This window comes from Orcinus orca, chromosome 17 (assembly GCF_937001465.1).
Source record: "Orcinus orca chromosome 17, mOrcOrc1.1, whole genome shotgun sequence".
Taxonomy (NCBI): domain Eukaryota; kingdom Metazoa; phylum Chordata; class Mammalia; order Artiodactyla; family Delphinidae; genus Orcinus; species Orcinus orca.
The window spans coordinates 3,272,385-3,297,135 of NC_064575.1; the positions used below are offsets into that span (position 1 = coordinate 3,272,385).

Consider the following 24,751-nt stretch of genomic DNA (forward strand, 5'->3'; position numbering starts at 1 on the left):
TGTCCGCCCCCGCCCAGCCGATCAGCCGGAGGGCGCGGGTTGCGGCGACCGCAGCCGGTGCCCGCAGCGCGGGCGGGCAGCAGAAGTCACTCGCCCGCGGGTGCTCGCGGTGGCCCCGGAGGCGGGGAGCTTCTGCGCCGTCTCGTTACCGTCCTGGGTCAGCCCCCCCCTCCTCTGGAGCGCAGGTCGCAGGGCCGCTGCGTGGCTTGGCTTCTTTCACTTCTGGTGGTTCCAGATTGTGGAATTGACCAAACAGGGGTCCGAGTTCACGAAATGGTGTGAATTCCTCCCCCGACTTCGCGAAGGAGATGTGTCATGGAAAGACTCTATCTGTAAACTCTTAGTTTTTTGCTCACAACCTGATTTTCTACTGGGCTTCTTCCGGTTTATCTCCTGTTCCTTAAGTGGCGTCTTTTGTATCAGTATCAGTATCGCATATGAGGGGCAGTATTTCCTAATGGGTAAGAGCCCTGGACTCAGTAACTGTCTAGATTCAAATCTCAGCCTAGCGGTGTGACCTCGGGCAAGTTGCTTAACCTCTCGGTGCCGTAGTTTTATCATCTGTAAAATGGGGATAAGAAAAATACCTGCCTCACAGGTTGGCTGCCAGCATTCAGTAAATCAATACAGCAGAGCTCTGACACACACCAAACAAAAGTTACTATTACTATTGTTATTGTATTGGTGCTAAATTGGCTAAGTAGATTTCAAAATATTAAAAGATGAGGAACAAAATGCACATTTTGTTTGTTACAAAGAGTATACGTGATGAAATAGAAGATGTCCGTCAAAATAGAAGATGTCCATGCTAAATTGGCTAAGTAGACTTCAAAATATTAAAAGATCAGGAACAAAATGCACATTTTGTTTGTTATAAAGAGTATATGTGATGAAATAGAAGATGTCCGTCAAAATTAGAAAAATAGAAAATGTTTTCTATGTCAGTATCTAAATTTAAAAACAATACATTTCTATATCATCTGGGCCCTCTTATTTCAAATAATTATGAAGTATTTATATGCAGTGATTCAAATAGCATTTTAAGAAAATTATCTCTAACCTTCAAAATATTTCACTTTGTAAAACAGATATGCATTAAAACTATGTATTAGGTCATGGTATATACAGAAAATCTGATGTCTGCATTAAAATATTGCCCGGAGTCAGTTTTACTTAAGAGAGTGTGGAAACTTAGGAGCTAGACATGCTAACTTCTCTAAGATCATTGTAAACATTTTAGCCAAAATGCCCTTGATATCAAAAATATAGAATGATAAAAGTCAGATTATTTATTTACCTCCTTCACTTTACAGGTGGGGAAACATTCAGAGAGGTTAAAGGTCAGATATCTGCAGCTAAATAGAGGCCGAAATGGGATTAGAATTAGGTCTTCTGGCTCTGCCCAGGCCTCTTACACACCACACGGGTGATTTCCTGTTTACTGCAGATTTATGAACCTTTAACAAATAGGAAACCAGAAGGTATGATATAAGGAAAAAATATACAAGCATGTGTTATCAGCGATATAAGAAAGGCCGGGCAGTAATGTGGCTACTGCTGGCCGACCGCTTTATCATGGTCCCTCCCATCAGAAGATACGACCAACATGACTTGCTTGAGTTATGGGAAGGTCCCAGATCAAGCAAGAGGTAGAGCCAGCGTTAGAATTTAAGGTCCCACATTCGGCTGCATAGTCTGTTAATCCCTTGCAGCGGTTTTACATTAGAAATCAGTTTTGAGCTTTTCTTAAATGTTTAAAAATCTCCTTCCTGATGGCTTTGAAGGTCTTTCCTGTAAGAGAGCTTTTTAGGAAAGTCTTTCAGGATTACATACCAGGAGGTTTTATTATTCCAGATTTTTGTAGACAAGCATGCGTGAAAAAGGGAAAAAAGCTTTCTTATTTTAATGCAATTGCCAGGTGACTGGTTTCGTTCCAGACACTTGAACACCAGTTCCGAAAGTTCTGCTGTTTTTTCATTTCTGCATGTGTCCGTCTAATGACATTCACCTTTCACAAACAGACGCAGCTGGTGGCTTAAAGGTCCAGACCTCGCATAAGCGGTTTAGAAATTACATGGCAGAGCTTTTCACGTGAGTGTCTGGCCTTGCAAAGTTATTTACAGGAATGCTGTGTCTGCCAGGGAAGGCACTCTAGGAACTGTGCCTGCGTCCTTGAAGAAGGAAACCATGGTTCTCTCCAGTCGTGAGCGCTATGTCTTACCCTTGATTTTGCCTCTCTGGACACATGTTCTTAGACAGAAATCCAGGGCATTAAGCAGGGAGTGACTTTCTAGCAGGCTCCCAAGCCAGTCCAGCAGAACTGAGTTTTGAAATCACACGTATCAAGTCAGGTCCCATTATGGTTATAACGTGAATCACTGTTCAACTGGGAATATTGCCGATTTGTTTTCTGTACAGCAACCAGGTGACTCACAGTGTGAGCTTCTATTCAAATACCTATAGTGTCAGCAGCAACTGATAGGGTTCACGCCGAGTCAGAGCCTAGCATTTAGTACAGTACAAGTGAGTCACTGACTACCCGACACTTCTGAGATGATCCCTGAATGTTACCTTGAGCAGCCAGTTCAAGAGTTTAGACAGCGCCGCACGGGGTGAGTCCGTTCCCAGTACCATTGAATGGGCTTCTGCAGCAGCTCTTCACGGCAAAGCCTTATATGACTGAGTGCCCAAGGTGATATTCCGTGATTATGAATTCATAGAATCCAGCTGATTAGATTTCAGCTATTTGCATGGGGAGTCATCTGTGAAGAATGAGTAATATGCTCTGTTGCCCAGCAGTGATATTTCACTTGGGTTATTTCAGTGATTATTACAGCCAGTTGACCTTGATGGTTTGGGAATGCTCGATTTCTAGTTATTAATTAATTTTACTTTACATTGTAAAATCCTTCTCAAGTACATATCAGTGTTTGGATTTTAGACAACAGCATCTCATGTAAAGTCACCCAGCAGTTGGACTTCCTGAGGTCCTGGGTTGACCACGTGCACCTCAGCCCAACGGTGAAGTGGAGGGAAGCATCTTTTTCTCTGGTTTGTCTCTGTTTGTGCCCCTGTCACCTCTGATGTTAACTGGACGGTGTTTGCTCCAGAGCTAGAACACGAGTTTGTGGTGCCCGTCGTTCTAAGGCTGCAACACACCCAGCACTTCCAGCCCTTTTGGGGCTGTTTAGCTAGATCCACACAGGCTTGGATAGCTGTTCCGTTTCTGCAAGACACTGGAAAGAATTGTGCAACCCATGCCCTACCCAACACTTCTAAGTGACTTTTATGTCTCAGGGTGTGGTGATGATAAGATTTAAGGGACCAGTAGATTCCTAAATTTATGTAAAAGTCTTGTTGATAAATAATGGCAAGAAGTTATTATCCTTGGAATTAAGGTTATGAGACTATTGTTTTTAAAAGTACATGTATGTTTTTCTCTATTTGTATTGTAGTGGATGCAAGAGAAACCCAGATGTATGGACTTTACCATATACCCTTATTGTGTTTCTACAAATATCCATTTCTGTGATGACCCAGATTCTAATTTGTGCATCTCCTGCTCTATAGAAAGGTGTAGATACTTTTTTCCATTTAATAGGGACTGCACACAAAGAGTCTAGTTCTTCCAGGCTTAATGCAATTCCTGGCAAGTTCAGGTGGTTAGGACTCTTTAATAAATTAGACTATTTATAAAATGGAAACGAAGTTTCATGTACGTTTTCTAAATTTCAGTGAGGAACTGTAGCTATTTTTGTGAGAGTCCTGCTTTTTTTAGCTTCGTTTGTTATAATTTATAGTAAAATGTACACGTTCTCAGTTACCCTCGTGTTACCACTGTCTGGATCAGGACTTCTCAGCCTCAGCACTGTGGACATTTTGGGTTGACTCCCTCCCAGTGGGAGGCTGAACTGTACGTTGCAGGATGTTTAACAGCATTCCTGTCCTCTACCGCTGGATGCCAGTAGCATCCCCTCCCTGGAAATGACAACCAAAAATGTCCCTAGGCATTGCCAAATGTGCCCTGGGGGCTCACCACTGCTCTAGATCAAGATACAGGATATTCTCAACCTGTACCCATAAGATCCCCTCTTGTGCATTCACTGTTGTTGCATATCTTGTTATTTTTCACTGCAGTGTTCCTTTATGTGAATATACCCCAGTTCACGTATCCATTCCACTCTTTTTTTTTTTAATTTATTTATTTTTGGCTATGTTGGGTCTTCATTGCTGTGCGCGGGCTTTCTCTAGCTGCGGAGAGCGGAGGCTGCTCTTCGTTGCGGTGCACAGGCTTCTCTCCTTGCAAAGCACGAGCTCTAGGCACGTGGGCTTACAGTATTTGTGGCTCACGGGCTCGGTAGTTGTGGCTCCCAGGCTTAGTTGCTCCGCTGCATGTGAGATCTTCCCGGAGCAGGTCTCAAACCCGTGTCCCCCGCCTTGGCAGGAGGATCCTTAACCACTACGCCACCAGGGAAGTCCCTCCATTCCACTCCTAAAGGACATCTGAGTTGTTTCCACTGTGAATAATACTAATGTGAACATTCTTATTCATGTCTTTTGATAAACATTAAGCCCTGATTTCCATTGGATGCTCAGGAATGAAATTGCTGGGTAATAGATCCAGTGTATGTTTAGCTTTATTAGATACTGGCGGTTTTTACACGCCAAACCAACTTACATCCCTACCAGCAACATATATTGCTTCACATCCTCACCAGCACTTAGTATCGTACACGGATTTAATTGTAGTCATTCTGGTGTCCATAGAGGTTTAGCGTTGTGGATTTCATTTGTATTTCCCTGATTACTAATGATGCTGAGCATCTTTTTTCAGCCATTTGTGTGTCTTCTCTTGTAAACTGCCTCTACAAGTTTTTGACCTATTTTTCTGTTGTATGGTCTGTGTTTTTCTTATTGATTTGTACGAGTTTTTAATATATGCTGGATATAAGTTATTGTCAAAAATGTGTGTGTGTGTCTCTGTTTATCTATCTGTGTGTGTATTGCAAATCCCAATCTGTGTCTTGCCTTTACACTCTCATTCCATTACCTTTCGACTTCTGTAGTTTCTGCTGAAAAGTCATGCTTCTATGAAGGTGACATGTCTTCTTTCTCTGGCTCATTTAAAATTTTTCTCTTTGCTTTTGGCTTGCCACTGTTTGAACACAATGTGCCTAGGTGTGGTTTTATATTTGTCCTGCTTTGGATTCATTGGGCTCCTTGTATCTGTGAACTGATCTCTTTCATCAGCTTTGGAAATTTTTCACTCAATATCTCTTCAGATATTGCTTCTTAGCAGTTTTCTCCCTTTCTCTCCTGCTCTGAGACTCAAATCATACGTATGTCTTTTATTCGATCCTAAGTTTTGTCCATTTTTTGTCTCTCCTTCAACTTGAATACTTTCTTTTAACGTGTGTTTTAGTTCACGGGACCTGTCTTCTGCTGTGCCCAGTCTTCTGTTAAACCATCTAGTGATCATTCATTTCAAAAACTGTTTTATTCTAAATGTAGTATGTCCCTTTGATGCTTGTTAATACATTTCAGTTTTCTGATGAAATTCTCCATGTTTTCATCAGTTTTTTCATCTAATTCTTGCCTACTAAATCCAGTGTTGAGGTTTTTATGAGCCTGTACCTGTTGTTTGTTTTTTTATCATTGATCACATTTTTCTGTCTCTTCATGTATCTAGTAATTTTTGTTATATGTAGACATCATATATAAAGAAACTGTGTATGTAGGTTTGGATTACATCTTCCACCAACAAGGAATCTCCCTTGGAGGGATTTGCTCTGTGAGAATGAGTAGCTAATGACTTCAGTCCTAACAGGTATTGAAATGGGTTGGGACGGGTTGCAATTTTAGTAAGACTTACTTAAGACTTACATAATCTCGGTTACTTCCCATTCTTCAGGTGTTTTCTCCTGGGCTTCCGGATTTAGAGCCTAATGGGCTTCAGTTAGGCTGAAACCTAAATCTCCTCAGTCTTGAAAGACCAGGAGACTCGGTCTCACCTTCAGAGGCTTCTTTCTGCCCCCGCCTTCCACAGGTGGCTTCCACAGTCTGGTAAAGGTCACGAGGAGGGCAGCCGTGTGTCTGAGGGAGACCTTGTTACTGAAGGGAGACGTGCTCTCCCATCTGAGACTCTAGCCTCAGCCCATGCCCTGAGTCCGCATACGCCCTCAGGGAAGGAGACACATGGTGACAGACTGCTCCCTGGGGAGGAGCTCTCCCTCAGACACTTTAGTTAATTCAGCCTTTTTGCCTCCACAGCTCTTTGATGTCTTTAGAAATGGGATTTCAGTTATCCATCTAACATTTTTAGTTGTTGCTCAGGAGCTGACCTATTACCATTTTTCTTGAATTAAGTTTCTTTTTCTTCTATCTTTGAATCACATTTTTTATCTTTCTATAGTATCATTTGTTTCCAATGCAATTTAGAAAATGAACATTAAAAATTTTGCCGTGTATGAATATAAAGTGCAATACATGTTTTGTGAGTTTAAAAATGTTAGTAGGGGGCTTCCCTGGTGGCACAGTGGTTGAGAGTCCACCTGCCGATGCAGGGGACACGAGTTCATGCCCCGGTCCGGGAAGATCCCACATGCCGCGGAGCGGCTGGGCCCGTGAGCCATGGCCGCTGAGCCTGCGCGTCTGGAGCCTGTGCTCCGCAATGGGAGAGGCCACAGCAGTGAGAGGCCCGCGTACCGCAAAAAAAAAAAAAAAAAAATGTTAGTAGGAAAAGAAGTACATTATAATCCCTGCAGCTCTTCCTGCTTCAGGTTGCAGTTGTGTGATGTCAAAAGCATGAGCACTGGAATGAAAGAGAACTGGGTTTGAATTTTGACTTTCTTGCTAGTTCTGTGAGCCTCAGATTCCAAAGATGTACAACGGGGATAATTACACTTACTTTATAACAAGAAATGTACAGTAGAGGGTTCACGAGAGTATTCAGTTAAGTGGTAGTAGCTGTTATCATTATTCCTCTAATATTTATCCATCATTATTTTAGGCCCCTGAACATGGATAATCTGATTTTAAACACATATTTTGATATATTTATATCTGGTACAGATTCTGAAACTTTTACCATTCAAACAGGGTGCTGAAAAAAGTTCTTTGATATGAAATGCCTATACCTATAACTTAATATCTATGAAAATATTACTAAGTAAGTTTATGCATTCATATTTTGCCAAAATCCTTCTCTTTTTAGACCAAATAAATCCAAGTACATAAATAAATAAATTTTAGTGGCAGGAAGAATGACATCCAAAGCAGTCTGCTCTCAGCAAAATTCACATCTAGCTACTTGGTGTTATATCCACTAGGGTTTATTATAAGATGTTGGCAACAAGAAAACCATATTAGGAAATATGAAGAAAAGGCTAACAGTATTTTCTGGAAAGGACAGCTGGTTGTTGATCTTTGCAGAGGAGAGTCTGTGGGGTCTGTGAGTAATTTTAATGTTATCTCCACGTTATTTAAATATAATTAATTTTTATATTAAATTTCCTGTTACCCCTCTGCTCTTTTATTTTGACTTCAGCATTTGTTTCTTTTAAAAAAAGACCTCACTAATATATGGGAACAATTAAGTTCTACTCTAAATTTAGAATGGAAATAGTAGTCCTGGGGGCAGTTGGATGGCTCTGGAGTAGCAGGCCTCTCCGGAACGCCCGCCCCCTCCCCAGCCAGTGGGACAGCGTTCGGGACAGCGTTCCGGCCTGCATCCCTGAGGCCCAAGATGCATCTGTGTTTAGTTCTCCAGCGTGATAAGAGCCGGCTTTGCGGGTCTAGCATCTGACTGGACTCTTTACAATCTGTACGCAGATTTAAATCAAGGCACAAGAATTATGGGGTCTCAGGACCTCCCTGGCGGTCCAGTGGTTAGGACTCTGCATTTCCACTGAAGGGGGCACGGGTTCGATCCCTGGTCAGGGAATTAAGAATCCTGCATGCCATGCAGCGAGGCCAAAAAAAAAAAAAAAAAGAAGTATGGGGTCTAGTTTACAACAAGCTAGAATTTATCAAATTCTCATTAGAGCTAAGTTTCCGATAAAGCAAGTAAGTTATTTCTAGACTTTTAAATGACTTGGAAGTTCCGTACTGTTCTTTTGGCAAAATGAAGTACTTATTAACAAAAACAACTGAACAGCATACCAGACCAGGTGGAATAAATGTGGGTTAAAGGAGGGTGAATACAATGACACAAAGAGGTATGAAAAAAGTATGCAAAATCTAATAACATGCATAACTAACCTGTTTGTGGTAAACACATCTCATAAACTAACCCCCAAAAGACATATTATTTTTTCCCTTATCTTCTAATGATCTGTTCCCAATCATGAAGGAAATAAAACTATAAATTCTAAGTTAGATAGAGCACATATTTGTTAAAATGTATCAAAAGTAGTCAGAATCAGGAGACTACATAGAGATTATTTTTTAATGGAAATCGGTCCTTTATGAGCCTTTTTATGCATCCCTTAGGATGGGGGTTTTATTCCTAAATCCCCACGTCTGACTGCCTTATGTGGTCTCACAAAAGGAGAATCGAATGGCTGTGGTTCCCTACAGAGTCCAAAATGCACAACCATTAAACATTTCGATCCATTTCAACTTTAGGTCTGCTTGTTCAGCGCACTAGCCATCTAACACTTCATGCCGAGGGCGTGGGGACCTAAAATTCAGGAGATAATTTGGTGCAAATTGTAGAAAACCAAAACCTTGAGGAACAGAGATCCTGTCACACACCCCCTAGGAACAGCAGACAAAAACGTCCCATCGGCCCGGCCGCCGGGAACTGTCTTGGGAACACGAAGGCAGTATAGAACCAAGGTGACCGTGTGCTGGTGTATCCCCTAGCCCGTTCTGACCAGCAGCAGACCACCGATGGGTGTCCAAAAACAACCCCCGTCTGTCTGACCGTAGCCTGTGCACAGCTGTGGTGCGAAGGGTGAGACTGTGCGGGTGTTGAGAGGGACCCGTGCCTGGAGCCGGACGGCGTGGATTTGAGTCTGCGCGGGGACAGCTCCACAGAGTAAATGGAGTGAGGTGTGGTTACAGCTACCTTGGCTCATTTAGACCGAGGGGAAGTTGTGCATTCGTGGGAGATTGTTAGGGGAAAAAGCAGCCTCTGATAAAGAGTTTTCATTCTGGTGTCATGCATTACCATTGACGGCCACAGGAGGGGACTAACAAAGTCTGGATTCTATTTTAAAACAGTAACTATTTTAGGCCTTGAGGGCCATGTGGTCTCTATTGCAACTACTCATCTCTGCCACTGTAGCCAAAAATCTGGGGGATAGAGCAGAGGGAGATGCATTTTGGAGGGTGTGCAGTGGGGTTGGAGGGAAGGGCACAAGCTTACCAATGAGTGAGGTGAAAAGAAAAGTCTAGGTGACTCCTGGGATGTGAGTGGCTGGTGCACCGTGGATGGACTTGAAGCACACAGGGGAGGAAACAGCGGGGGCAGGGGATGGGACTTGAGTCCGTTTAGACGCTGGAGTCTGAGATGTCCACGAGAGCTCCAATTGTGCAGAATCTGCACTGTGACGTGCAGGGAAAGGATTTCCGTGGCACTTTTCCCCCCCAAATACACACTTTAGGATTTCTGATAAATACCGTGGTTCTGGGCTATGACGTAGCATTTCCCTCCGGAGCCCGGCACTGGTCCCCTTATGGACCATGCCCCAGCGCTGTGGGATGCTCTCATCCCTGTCTCCCCAGCATCATCTCTGTGCTGAGGCACACCAGCACAGCATGGCCACCAGTCCCCGCTGTCTTCTCTCTCCCTTCTTCCTTGGGTATTTTTCTTTCCTCTTCTGATGTGTCTCAGCTGTCAGTCATGGAATGCCACTGTCATACCCAGTGAAATGAACAGTGCCCAATTAGCTACTGTACCTGACTCACATGCACTTCATGAAACAGAAAGTGGGAATGACTTGGCCAACAGAAGCTCAACTCAGGCAAGTGATTTATGTAAGGTCGCACCCATTAGACATGCAGAGTTCAAGGCTCTTAGTATATTCACAGTGTGTAACTATCACCATAATCCACTTTAGAACATTTTCACATTTTCATCATTCTAAGAAGAAACCTACCACAGGTAATTGTCACTCACCAAGTCTCTTTCTCCTGCAGCCCCTGGCAACCACTGATCTACTTTTTGTTTCTACAGATTTGCCTGTTCTGGACATTTCATATAAATAGAATCATATAATATGTGGCCCTTTTTATTTTTTATTTTTTATTTTTGCGGTACGCGGGCCTCTCACTGTTGTGGCCTCTCCCGTTGCGGAGCACAGGCTCCGGAAGCGCAGGCTCAGCGGCCATGGCTCACAGGCCCAGCCGCTCCGCGGCATGTGGGATCTTCCCGGACCCGGGCACGAACCCGCATCCCCTGCATAGGCAGGCGGACTGTCAACCGCTGCGCCCCCAGGGAAGCCCAGTATGTGGCCTTTCATATCTGGCTTTTTTCATTTGGTAACGTCTGCATAGCTCGCCCGGGAATGACAGCATCGTAGAATAACAAGAGCTTAGTGAACACCTTCCTCCTTCAATTTGCAGGTGTGAAAGCCGAGTCCCAGGGAGGTGGCCGATGGCTGAGGTCACAAAGCCTGATGGTGGGAAAGCCAGGGCTGGGCCCACGCCTCTTCCTCCTCCGTCTGCAGCGGGCCGTCCTCGGGCTTCCCCAGTGACAGCACAAAAGTGCTCTTTCGCTCTGATTGACAGGCCAGCAGGTTTACACCCCCTTCTCCAGTCCTCCCATCCTTAGCTTTTCTCAGCTGCTTTGGTCACGGCTTGCCTTCCCTCAGAGGCGGTTGAGGTTGCTCGTAGGCTGGTGAATGGTCAAGGTGCCAGATGTCTGAGAGCGAACAGGGAGGGGCCTCGCTAGCTGACTCCACCAAATATAGACCCAAAGGCATAGGATCAATTTGTTTATGATCTTAGAACACAATTTAAGGACTTACCATAGTCTTCTACGTTAAATGTCATCAGTAAGTACTAAGTCAGAGGAATAATTATGGCATTGGATTAGCACTTCGTGGTTTCAGAGACCTTTCGTGTACCTTCTCTCATTTACTACTTTTATCAAATCTCAGTGTAGCTCATATCATACAGATGAGGAGGTGGGGGGCTTAGAAAGGTGAGGGAACTTGGTCCAGGCCTCACAAGTGCAAAGGTCAGACTGGAAGGACCTCTGACTCAAAAGCCCACGATGGCTTTTCCTACGTTCCCACTACACGGCTTTTTAAATTCTTGATCGATCGCTCATGTTTCCCAGCGATCCTTCTGGAAGGGCCAGCTGTGGGCTGGGAGCCCGAGACATGCAGGAGCCCCCAGTTAACCCCTTGGGCCTCTCTGATCCTGGTCAGCGCAGGGCTGCTTGTCCCGTGATGACCTCATCAGGTGCCCCTCCACCATGCCCACTGTGCTCCCTGGGACCCAGTCAGTCATCAGCAAGACGCCCCTAGTTCTCCACATTGTCCCCCGATGTCCCTCCCCTCTTGTCTCTCCCTGAAGTGTGGCAACTCTTCCGAGGACAGCGCTTCTCCCACGGCCCTGGTAATCGGGGACATTTTTCTGCTGAAATTGCACCATTTACGTCCACTCCTAGAAGTCAGATGGGTGTCTCTTTGCTCCCGTTGCCATTCCCAAGACACTTCCTCACTGTCTTCCCCCAAAACCCTCCCTCTTAGGTCTGACACGGGACACCACATGAGGAACCTTGAAGACGTTATGCTAAGTGACGTAGGCCAGTCACAAAAAGACATATTTTACGATTCTTCTTATCTGAGGAACTTAGAAGAGTCACATTCACAGAGACAGGGAGTAGAACAGTGGGTGCCAGGAGCGGGGGGAGGGGGGAAGTCCGTGTTTAATGGGGACAGAGTTTCAATTTGGGAAGAAGAGCTCTGGAGGTGGATGGAGGTGAGGGTTGGAAAACAGTGAACGCGCTTAGCACCACCGAGCCGTACACCTAAAAATGGTTAAAGTGGTGTGTTTTCTGCCACGTGCATTTACCACCATAAAGAACACACTTCTCCTGAATGCATGTCCTAGACCGAACCCCCAGTACCGCTCCCTCCAGCATCTGCTCACCCTCTGATCCCTGCCCCTCACGTAGAAGACTCTAGCGTGTGGCCATCATTTCCTCTCCAGAGCCGTTCCTGTCATCATTCTATTTCTTCAGCAACCTTGTCAATGACCTGTGCTGTACTCTGGTCTCCCAGCGCCGTGATTTCTCGACCCCAGAAGTCTACTGCCCTCCCCCACGTCAGCCCCCACCTCAGCCATCCCTGGAGTCGGCGATGACCGCCCGCACCTCCTGGGAAACCTCATCCTCAGACCCCATCCCCGCACCATGACCGCACCGCCCTTCCTGCACACTCGCCCGCTCTCATCCTTTCCTCCACAAGCTCCCTGGTCTCTGAGGCCTCCAGCCCATTCCCCCCTCCATGGCCCTCACCTTTGCTCACCTATGCTCACCTGTCCTCACCTGTGCTCACCTGTCCATACCTGTCCTCAGCAGCCTCCATCCTTCCTCCTCCTCTGCACTTCCTGCGTGATCCAGGGACATGCCCATCTCATTTGTGGTTGCAGTTCCTTCTTAGAAGCCTCAAGCCCCACACGCCATGTCACAGTCCTCTCCTCAGGTGCCCTCTCCTCAGAGACCCCCCACTCTTCAGAGACGCCCCGAGGCCCTGACTGTGACTGTCGTCCCCACGTCATGCTCTAGGGTCTCAACCATTTCCCATCTTGGCAACACTTCTTGGACCCGGAGTTCTCCAACCTATTTGTTTTCATGGCTTGTGTCTGTTTCTCTCACTGGAACCCTCGGCAGAAACAGTATAGTTCACCCCCGTGGTCAGCGCCTGCAGCGCTGATGCATACAGGGGGTGCTCAGTACACATTTGTGATCAGTTCAACAGGAGAACACTTTGAAAACAAACGCAAGTCGTGTCTTTACCCTCTTGACGCTAGGTTTATAACTGGGTCGCTCTTTACCTGAACCTCCTGAGAAGCCATCAAACAAAGACTTGGCGTATTTTCAACATTTGGGAAACCATGAAACGGAGCAGCCAGGAAGGATGTTTAGAAGGGATCCCCTCCACCATTTCTCCTGATGTCTTGCTGACAGTATCCCAGGATGCTGGACAATACTAAAGTCCTTTGCAATAAGCCTGATTGTGCCTATTGGACACCAGATTTAGGCAAAGAACTGTGTAGGATTTCTGCATCAAACAGACACCACCTCAGTCATTATTTTTCTTTGAAAGCTTCCTCCTCATAATGCTTTCCAGTTCTGTGACACAAGGGTCAAAAACACTGGGAAGACAAGGAAAACACCTTGCAGCGGAGGAAAATCACGAAGGAACACCTGAATAGGAGAGGGGGCAAGCAGGCATCTGGAGTCCGTCGTGCACGCTTCGCGTGGGAGGGCTTCCCGGGCCCGTGTTCACCACCCTGTGGTCATTGCGAGGCTCATGCGGTCAGTGCCCTGGCCAGGGACAGGTATCCCGGTGGTTATAAAAGCGGGGTCCCCTCCCCTTCTTCCATTACCCTGTCTCCTGCTAGACTTTCCCGATTGTGTTTTTAGCTTTCTTTAAAATGATACCCTACAAATAGAAAAGCGCACATATGGTTTGGTACATTTTCACAAACCAAACACGCCTGTGTAACAAACGCCCTGTTCGCACTGTACGACAGCACGTTACCAGCTCCCCGAATTCCCTCCTCAAGGCAAGCACTCTTCTGACTTCCCAAAAGCAGAGAACAGCTTTGCCAGGGTCTCTATTCTCTGTAACTGTATAGAGAGTATACAGGTTATCATTTTAACCTTGGCTACATCGGCACTCCAGCAAGCCACCTTCCACAACGGTTAGGTCCCTGAGCCATAGCACACAAGAAACTGCAAGAAGCAAACCATATTCCCGACTGGCTTCTGCCTGTGATGTTGGCAAGGTCTGTAACCCGATGACCCAGGCTGACAACCTGGCCGTCTCCATGCTTCAGAGCCCAAGCCAGAGCAGCATCAGGCAGCCTGTCCCTCTGTCCCTCAGCCTTCCCTTCTCAGCTGTCCAAAATGAAAATGTATTTCCCAAGCCAAAGCACATTCATCCAAAGGTCAACTTCCTCCCTAACAAGGCTCACCACCTACAATGATGCTTCAGAAGGCAGAGTAAAAAAGAAAAACCTCAGAGGGAGGAAGAACATCCTTGCACAATTTAACCCGTTTTCTAGTGACCTGGGGCAAGCAAAGAGGCAGAGTGATTGATACGGAGCCTTCCTTCCTAATCCAAGGCCCCGCGATGTGGACCCGGGCTGTGGCACGTGGAGAGAGAACAGGGGGCAACAAGAAGGACATCCAGGAGGTAGATTTCCTCCGGTTTTGCTGTGAGTTGGAAGTTGAGGGTAACTTCAACTAGACAGATAGTAACGCTGCTCACCAAGGTAGAAGGCGGGAGAGGATGGGTGGGTTTGCCCGAGGAATGATAAGTTCCATCTTAGACATGAATTTTTCCGTGTTGCAGATATTTTGTCCTGTTTTTTCTGTAATTTGCAACGATGGCTCAGAAATTCTTCTTAGAGAGCCTATTCCTTGCTTTACTTTATTTCCTTGAAATACTAAAAAGCTAGCAGAAATTCTCACCCAAACCTGAGAATTCTCACCCTTTAGCGACTTGAAAATTGCCTGAAACAGCCCCACAGCAAAGATTTAATAAGTGTGCAGTTCTTTCAGAGGTGCCCTGGGCTAAGCGGTCATCGGGAAGGCAGCCACCTACAGTCTCCTTGAGAAACTCCCATGGCCTCCTGGGGTACGGAAAGCCCATGGTCAAGATTTCAGTCAGTACTTGGCAAAATACCCTGTAATTGTTGATTGGTATTAAGAAAGAACAAGTAAAAGCATGCATAATTTATTAATTTCCTTCCAATCATACTTTCTTATTATTTCTAATAATTCCCGAAGGCAGTTGTAAAAGTGGAGTCATACAATATGTTCACTTAGTAACAACAGAAGAAAAAGACATTACTGTCATAGCCTTCAAACCTTTGGTGGTTCAAGTTACAAACTTGGCGACAGCGAGATCAACAAAATAGTAAAGATTTCCATTCAAAGTCACTGAAAAACAGATGGTCACATACGTCAGTAGTTTTTTAAAAGCTCAGGACATGTGTAAGCATCCATCTGGAAGTAATCATAATTCTAAAAAGTCTGTTGTTATTATTAAGCTTTCGGTTGACTTCCCTTACTAGAACAGTGAACCAGCTATTTCTTAAAATAGTCCGAAATTATTCAGACAATAAAACCAAAAGAGAAAATTTTGAGAACTCATAGTTTTGCACAGCGGAAGAGTTAAGCTCTCTCCCTCTAAAACCCACTATAGCTACTAACAATTGTTAGCTTCCTGTGTCGTATGAAGTGGAAGACACACCTTTGATTTGATGTTTGGTCTATTTGTGCTGAAGTTAATGCAGGTAATTCCAGCTCGTCCTTAATACTTCATGAGCCAGAGTGAGTTGGAGTTTTTCTGGTGACGAGTGTGCCACAGGATAAGCTGCCGGCATTCTCAGACTTAAAACCCACTGACTGCAAGATCCCAGAAACAGTAGAAACATTGCCATTGACTGAATTCATTTCATTTCCCAGCTGCTAATAACAGGTGGGAGTCTAGAGCAGGCGGAGGGCCTGGTTGTGTCTTAACTGGCTTCAGGTGATCGGTGTTTATGCCTGGAGCCTGGGATTCGGAGAAAGATGTATTCACCTGTGGCTGTTTTCAGAGCAGGTGGCTAAACCCAGGGAGAGTTCAGCAGTGAAATCTTCCCTGCTGCTTTCAGTTGGTCTGTTTCTCAAACTCCATTGTGTAGATTCTTTTTTAATTTTATTGAAGTAGAGTTGATTTACGATGCTGTGTTAATTTCCGCTGTACAGCAAAGTGATTCAGTTATACAGATATATATTCTTTTCCATATTCTTTTCCATTATGGTTTATCAGAGGATATTGAATAGAGTTCCCTGTGCTCTACAGTAGGACCTTGTTGTTTATCCATTGTGTAGATTCTTTTTTTTTCTTTCTTTTCGGCCATGGCGTGCAGCATGTGGGATCTTAGTTCCCTGACCAGGGATTGAACCCGCACCCCCTGCATCGGCAGGTGGACTCTCAACCACTGCGCCACCAGGGAAGCCCCCCATTGTGTAGATTCTTGAATGAAAGAGAATCAACAGCCAAAAAAGACTTCCTGTCGGATTAATCAGCCTCAAAGCCCCTCATCCTCAGAAATAGCTCCCATCTGGGTTCTGGAAGCCTCGCGCTCAGCACACCAGATTGGCCCTCCTCCCTCACGAACAAGTCCCTTTTAACTGTCCCTTCCCCAGCCTGTGCCCTGGATTTCTTCCAGTCCTACCAGGGGTGAGGGGCTTGGGCTGAGAGGGACCTCATCATAGCTTCCTCCACCCCCACCCCCGGGGTGAGCACCAGACCCCAAGGAGAACCTGCAGGAGGCCCACCCAACCCTCCACCATGTCACCACCTCCACCGAGCACACCCTGGATGTGCTCGCCCTGCAGGCAGGGTCAGTGCAGAGCCTATAACTAACGTGAATCTGTGAAACATCATCTTTTGCATCCAGAGGGGAAGTATGTTAGGAAAAGCTTCCCCAGGCTGGGAAAACTTAGAAGGTAGAAAGACCAAAAGGAGGCTAAAATTAGGAGCAAGTGGGGCTAAATGCTCAGAAACATGACTGCAGAGAACAAGGAAGTGAGAGTGTCTCTGGAGGATGCTGTGCAGAGAATATTCCTGGAAGAGCGTTCTTTTGATGCACGTTGGTACCAGTCAAGGGAAGCTCAGAAAACAGCAAAAGAAACATGACCAGACGTGGCTCCGGAGGAAAGGAGCTTTGTTCCTAATACAGAGCAGCAACAAAGACCCGGTCGTTCGAACAGGCTCCAGAATATATCGGGAGGGGTCTTTACAGGGCGAGACTGAAGAACTAAGGTAAAAGGACTGCCCTGGCATAGTGCTGTGAGAGGAGGCTGGACACTTGAGGTCCAGGAGGGAGATTCTCCTTCATTTACTAGATAGTAAACTTTTCTAAGGAGAGACTTCTTATCAACTCTTGGATTACCCTGAAGTAATGTTTGTGTAGGAAAAGGCAGAATAAAAACTTGATTCTCTGTCCTTATTTACCAGTTTTCAAAATCAGTTGGTTCCCTAACATTTTCTAAAAGCAACAGTGAGTGTTTTAGTATCACTATGAAATCACGGATGTACACACATACGATGTTTCAGTTCATTGCAGTTAATATTCTTATTGATACTTAAACTTTCTCATACTTGGCAGGGGGCAGCCTTGTTTATATTTGCTCATGGCTCTGAAGTTTAGCATTTGTATATATTCAAATCTGCCAATCTTTTGTGGTCTCCGGGGGGAACAGTAGTTACATTGTGATACATCTAGGCATCTAAACTATGAGATATTAGCCAACTGTTGAATGAATGAGATGGAGCTACGTGTACTGTCCAGGAAGATTTCTGAGACATTTTTAAAGTAAAAAATATACGGCACAGGGTCACACATAGCATCAAGGCCATTTAGATAAGCATACTAAAACTATGTTTTAAACTAAAGTTAATTACACGTTCTTAATTTCACAGAAGTGGTCCTGGAAAGAACCACATCAAACCGTAAAGCTGGTTATTTCTGGGGGTGGGAAGAGGATTGGAAAGTTCAGAGGAGCTGTGATTTCTCTGTGTACCTCTGTGTTCCTGATAGAAGCCTAGTTGAATGTTCACCAGCACGTATTCATGTTTTGTTGGGGAGTTTTGTTTGTTTTTTAAAAATTAGTTTTATTATTTTCAAGCTCAGGTTTAAATTAATATTTTGCCTTTGATGAAATCTTATATCTGCAATTTCATTTGCAAATGGTTTCTGCATTTTGGGCCAAAAGAAATGAAAAAACTGATTGGAATGTCTAAAGACCTAAGTGCATGTCAACATTTCTAAAAATATATTAAGTGAAGTAAGTTAGACAAATATCATATGATATCACTTATATGTGGAATCTAAAAAAAAGTGATACAAATGAACTTAGTTACAAAATAGAAATAGAGTCGCAGACATGGAAAACAAACTTATGGTTACCAGGGTGAGATAAATTAGGAGTTTGGGATCAACATATACACACTACTATATATAAAATAGATAACCAACAAGGACCTACTGTATAGCACAGGGAGCTCTAGTCAATATCTTGTAATACCTATAATGGAAAAGAATCTGAAATATATATATATATCTGAATGACTTTGCTGTACACTTGAAACTAACACAACATTGTAAATTAACTATACTCCAGTTTTTTAAAATGGTTTAAATTTTTTTAAAGTAAAAGATAAAAATATGTGCAGTCTCAAGGGAAACAGCATAATGCATTGGAGAGAAAGAATGACTCTGTGTGTGTGTTTGTGAATTCTAATCCCACATATGCTATCAACTAGCCATGTGTCTGTGGACAAGTCACTTTAGCTCCTTTGGCCTAAAAATTAAATAGATTAGACCATGTTCAGGTAAAAGTAAGCATCATAACTGGAACTATCATCACATTAGTGTATTTTAAAATGCACGTGTCTGCACTGAGCTATCAAATTTCTGAAAGAGTCCCTTGGACTGACAGGCTGGTGCAAAGAAAGAGCATTGGCTGAGGGCTCGGTGACCTGGGCTACAGGTCATCTGTGTCACCTCAGGGGGTGAGTTAAGCCTCTTTAAGCCTTGGTTTCTTTACTGAAAAGAGGAATTAATAACTGTCTTTCCTGGCTAACGAAATTGTGGGAAGGAAGAAATTAGGTGATACATATAAAATCTCCTGTAATCTGTAAAACCCCACAAAAATACGAGGATTATTCTCTTAATTAGCCTTGAATGCTGCTCAACCAATCAGACCTTTCAGGTGGGATGTTAATGGAACGACTTTTTCAGTAAAGCTCTTTAGCACAGCAGAAGTACAGTCATTATTTCATATGAGGTATGATGTTAAACAAAGCATCTGTTTTTGTTTGAAGTGTTCCTTCATTCAGCCAGCCTCTTCTTACCGTCCACTCTTCTCAGCACAGGGGTTCCAGCCCTTCTGTGCTCGCTTCAGTGTGATGACTGAACCCACCCATAGAAGGGATAAGAGAATCCCTTAAGATGGTATTAGACTCTACTTTTCTACCTCTGTTTTCATTTCTCGAATAAATGGACAAATAATCTGGGTATACCCAAACACAATAGAAACAAATCATTACTCGAGAAGCAAAGCATTTGGGTTGTGCCTTTGTCTTTTCTGAGACACTTAAGTTGGAGAAACCTAATTCACTCCGGTGTGGGCAGTAGACCACGTGTCCTAATGTGAAAAGAACCTCAGTGCTTTGTCAGGTGAAAAAGAGAGGCACGGGGTGGTGTGTATACTATGCTCCCATTTTCTTAAAAGTGTGTAAATGTGTGTAGCTATCTGGAAGGACATACAAAAAACAGATAATGATGTTTTCCTTTAGGAGTTTTCATAGCAAATCCTTCAGTATTGTCTGGTTTTTCCTACCATGGGCGTGTGTTATTTTCATTTTTAAAATGACTTTTAATATAACATCATTAGTAAAGTATCACCTTGTTTCACCAGCTCAGCTCTAGATTAAAGACGTGAATGGGGGTGATTCATTCTGGAAAGAAGCATTAAAATGGCTTCACAGGAGCACCTGACTATGTTAGACATTGTCGTGGGTTAAATTGTATCCCCCCCAAAATATGTTGAAGTCTAATATGGCTGAATGTTCGTGTCCCCCCGCAACAAAATTCATAGGTTGAAATCCTAACCCCTAAAGATGATGGTAATAGTCGGTGGAGCCCTTGGGATCCCTCATGAGTGGGATGAATGCTCTCATAAAAGAGGTTCCAGAGAGATCCCTAGTCCCCTTCTCCTTGTGAGGACACAGCAGGAAGAGTGCCCTCACCAGATTGCGACCTGCTGGCTCCCTGATCTCAGACTTCCAGCCTCCAGAGCTGTGATAGTAAATATCTATTGTTTATAAGCCCCGAGCCTGTGGTCTTCTGTTACGGCAGCCCTAACGGGCTAAGACAGAGTCCTGACCCCGGTACTTGTAAATGTGGCCTTATTTGGAAAAAGGGCTTTTGCAGATGTAATCAAGTGAAGATGAGGTCATTCTGGATTAGGATGTCTTTATAAAGAGAGAGAGCTCGGGACACACAGAGGAATTTCTCCTCTCAAATTTCCTTATGTCCTGGCTTAACTCTTTCAGAGCCCATCATGTCCTACTGATGATAAGATTATGTTTCTAAAGGTCGTTGAGGGTGGTTTTGAATGTATGTCCTGTAAGGTTCTTGGTTCTCCTTCATCAGGATCTTGTCTATGATTCTACACCTCATGGAACACGGACTCAGGTCTCAGGCCCTTCTAAGAGATAAGAATTTTTTCACACAATACTTGATGTTTCATCATATTCCCAATGCGTAATTCAATAATGGCTATTTTTAGAATTTGGAAACCATAATGAAAATAAATATCTATTCATGGAATCCAACCACCAAGTTCAAGCTTACCAGAAAATAAGAAATAACTTTTCTGAGCTAATCATGGTCTGGTTAAAATTTTTTCTAACTAGTTACTGCTTTCAACTCCAAATTACCAGAAGATTGCGATCAAGATTAAGAATTTACCTTGGGGAACTTCCCTGGTGGCACAGTGGTTAAGAATCCACCTGCCAATGCAGGGGACACGGGTTCGAGCCCTGGTCCGGGAAGATCCCACATGCCGCGGAGCAACTAAGCCCGTGCGCCACAACTCCTGAGCCTGCGCTCTAGAGCCCTCGAGCCACAACTACTGAGCCCATGCACCGCAACTACTGAAGCCTGCGCGCCTAGAGCCTGTGCTCCGCAACAAGAGAAGCCACCACAATGAGAAGCCACCACACCACAACGAAGACCCAGTGCAGCCAAAAAAAAAAAAAAAGAATTTACCTTATTTACCTTGGCTTTTGCTTGAACTTTGAAAGAATTCTCTTGAATGCTGGGTTCCTAGGACTGGAAAAGCAATGACTGAGTAGGATTATCTCTTAGCTAAGATCCGAATAGTTAATAAACTGCCAACCTGTTTTTCCCATTTCCTCAGGCTGCCATAAATTATAGAAAATGTTTCTGAGGTCACTGACATTGGTTTTATGTTCATCTAACTTTTGAGCCTCGGGATCCTCAAGCAAAGGCAGCCAGTTACTGGGGCCTCGTGTATGTGGCACGCTTGGGTCATCCCAACAGACACTGAAATGACGGCCAGCAGTCTGTGCCAGACACACACCAGGGGAAGAATAGAATAGCAATATCAAAGGAGCACTGATTCCATGTTCCTTAGAAAAAGCAAATGGAAATGAAATGTGTGTGGAGTTCTCCCACACATATGATGGAGGCGAAGAAAAAGATGCAAGCTAGTTTGGCTAATCAGACCACATATCAACGTCTGAAAGGATGAACCGAACTAACATAATTGACAATGGCATATTTTTTAAATCTTGTAAATAGGTAGCATTCATTTAATATATGTTGTTAGTCTTCATATTAACTAGCTATGACAGTTTAAAAATTAATTCTCGGACATATGTATATGTATAACTGATTCACTTTGTTATAAAGCAGAAACTAACACACCATTGTAGAGCAATTATACTCCAATAAAGATGTTAAAAAAATTAATTCTCTACAAATATTTAGTGACACTAAATATGCAACTCTCCCATAAGCAACTACCTATTTGCATTTTGAACAAGCCTGCTGTAATTTAAAGCATCTCGATCTGACAGTTAAGATGACTAATAATGAAAAGTTCCAGTAAATTTGAAAACTAGATGAAAGGGATGGATTTTTTTCAGGAAATGAAAAATACCATATTGACTCAAAGCCAGGAAGAAACTATGAAAAGAACGGAAATCAGGGCTTCCCTGGTGGCGCAGTGGTTGAGAATCTGCCTACCAATGCAGGGGACACGGGTTCAAGCCCTGGTCTGGGAAAATCCCACATGCCGCGGAGCAACTGGGCCCGTGAGCCACAATTACTGAGCCTGCGCATCTGGAGCCTGTGCTCCGCAACAAGAGAGGCCACAATAGTGAGAGGCCGCGCACAGCGATGAAGAGTGGCCCCCACTTGCCACAACTAGAGAAAGCCCTCGCACAGAAACAAAGACCCAACACAACCATAAATAAATAAAATTTTAAAAAAAAAAAAAAAAAAGAACGGAAATCAAAGAGTAAATTGAAAACATCGTCAGCAAGCCACACCTGAAAGGTTCTAGTAATTTTACCGGCAGATTCTACGTATCTACAGGGAAAAAATAATTCTCTTAGAAAAAAACAAAGATAAATAGATTTTAAAACTCCCTAAAAAACATTACCAAATCAATTTCAGCAGTATAATAAAAGAATAATCATCTTTTAGACCCAACAAGAGTTTACTTAGTAAGGTAAGTATGATTCAATGCATTTGGAAAAAAAAAAAAGAAAAAAAAGAAATGCATTTGGGAGGCTTCCCTGGTGGCACAGTGGTTAACAATCCGCCTGCCAACACAGGGGTCACAGGTTAGAGCCCTGGTCCAGGAAGATCCCACATGCCACGAAGCAACTAAGCCCGTGCACCACAACTACTGAGCCTACACTCTAGAGCCCGCGAGCCACAACTACTGAGCCCACGTGCCACAACTACTGAAGCCCGCGCGCCTAGAGCCCATGCTCCGCAACAAGAGAAGCCACTGCAATGAGAAGCCCGCGCACTGCAACAAAGAGTAGCCCCCGCTCGCCGCAACTAGAGAAAGCCCGCGTGCAGCAACGGAGACCCAATGCAGCCAAATTAATTAATTAATTAGTTAAATTAAAAAGAAAAAAAGAAATGCATTTGGGGCTCGCCTGGCGGTCCAGTGGTCAGGTCTCTGTGCTTCCACTGCAGGGGGCTCAGGTTCGATGCCTGGTCAGGGAACTAAGATCCCACACGCCACCCAGTGTGGCCAAAAAAAAAAAAAAAGAAATGTATTAATGTGATTCATTTCATTAACTATTCAAAGGAGGAAATTCATATGATCATCTCAAAAGATCTTTTTTTTAATGCGATAGAATTTGACATTTTGGAAACTTCATTAAGGAAAATTTTCAAACATACATAAATGTAGTGAGGCTAGTATAACAAATGCCATGGTCAATGACACAACTTCAACAATTATCAACATTTTGCTTATCTTTATATTCATGTTTTATTAACATTTTTAGCTTCCTCTCAGGCTGTTATATTTCACCACTGCTCAGCAGGGCCTGGGTATCACGACCACTCCCGCCACTAAACATTCCAACAGCTAGTGACTGAGTGAAAACCATGCCTATTAATTTAGAATTTTGAGGAACTGAGAGATGATAGCTTGTTCGTAAATTTTATAGGAATGGCATATGTTTCTGTGTACTTGTGTATTTAAAGCTTTAAATGATTTAAGTTGTCAGAATTACTGAACCATGTATAAGAATTCCAAGAAACCATACAAGAAACTGTAATTACCTTCAGAGGAAAAATTAAATAGATTCTGACACCAAGTTGAGACTCTACAAAGATGAACTGAGACACAGAACACTGAGAAATGAAACGAGGGATTATAAATTAGGAAAATGATTAACATCCCAGGACTAATCCAATACAAATGCCAAAAGAACATAACCAGCAAGCATTAGTCAATGTGGAAGAACACACTGGAGAAACACGTTACAACTGTAAACAGTGCAGTACCTTTTAACACAGTCTCAGCAACATACACCTCTCATTTTGTCTGATGAAAGACTTTCACGTTCAAAAGAAGACAATGAGATATATATATAATCTTTCCAGCAACTATCAAAAAGGTATAAGTCCATCAGTACGTGAGTGGATAAGGAAATTGTGGCACATCTATACAATGGAATACTGCTCAGAAATACAAAGGAATGAACAATACAACAATCACAAAATAACTGTGCTGAATGAAGAAAGCCAGATAAAAAAGAGTAGATGTCGTATGATTCCATTTATATAAAATTCTAGTAAATGCAAGTTAATACATAGTAAGAAAAAGCAGATCAGTGACTGTCTGGGGCCAGGATCCAAGAGGGAGGGATCCCAAGTGATGTGAAGAAACTTCTGAGCTTGACGATGTGGTCTTGACTGTGGTCGTGGTGTCACAAGTATATACATGTCAAAACATCAATAAACATGTGCCATTTATTGCATGTCTGTTAGACCTCAATAAAGCTGTTTTCAAAAGTGTATAAGAAGAGGGCTTCCCTGGTGGCGCAGCGGTTGAGAGTCCGCCTGCCAATGCAGGGGACGTGGGTTCGTGCCCCGGTCCGGGAAGATCCCACATGCCGTGGAGCGGCTGGGCCCGTGAGCCATGGCCGCTGAGCCTGCGTGTCCGGAGCCTGTGCTCCGCCACGGAAGTGGCCACAACAGTGAGAGACCCGCGTACCACACACACAAAAAAAGTGTATAAGAACAGACTTTGATGAGATTTGCCTCTGCTTTCTGAAGGCTATATTCAGTCATGAGCAACCTTGTGATGTTCTCTAAGAGTTTACTCACTAAATCAAGATTCTTCCAGGTAAGCTGGCAGTCTTTATCCCCAGGTTCTGCATCTGTGGATTCAACCAACCTCAGATCAAAAATACTGGGAAAAACTCCAGAAAGTTCCAAAAATCAAAAC

General features: G+C 43.8%; 1 protein-coding gene across 5 annotated transcripts in view; it reads left to right on the forward strand.

The window, feature by feature from the left end:
- The window catches only part of RGS20 (regulator of G protein signaling 20), a 77,808-nt gene that overhangs the window by 31,896 nt on the left and 21,161 nt on the right, over nucleotides 1-24,751 (forward strand). Inside the window, exon 1 of one of the 5 annotated variants that reach the window (XM_033437658.2) lies at nucleotides 11,906-14,378. The exons of the other annotated variants lie outside the window; for them this stretch is intronic. Within the exon in view, the coding sequence (XP_033293549.1) occupies nucleotides 14,316-14,378 (63 nt within the window). The 5' untranslated portion in view covers nucleotides 11,906-14,315. Of the gene's footprint in view, nucleotides 1-11,905; nucleotides 14,379-24,751 lie in introns of those variants that run through there. 5 annotated transcript variants of the gene reach the window in all.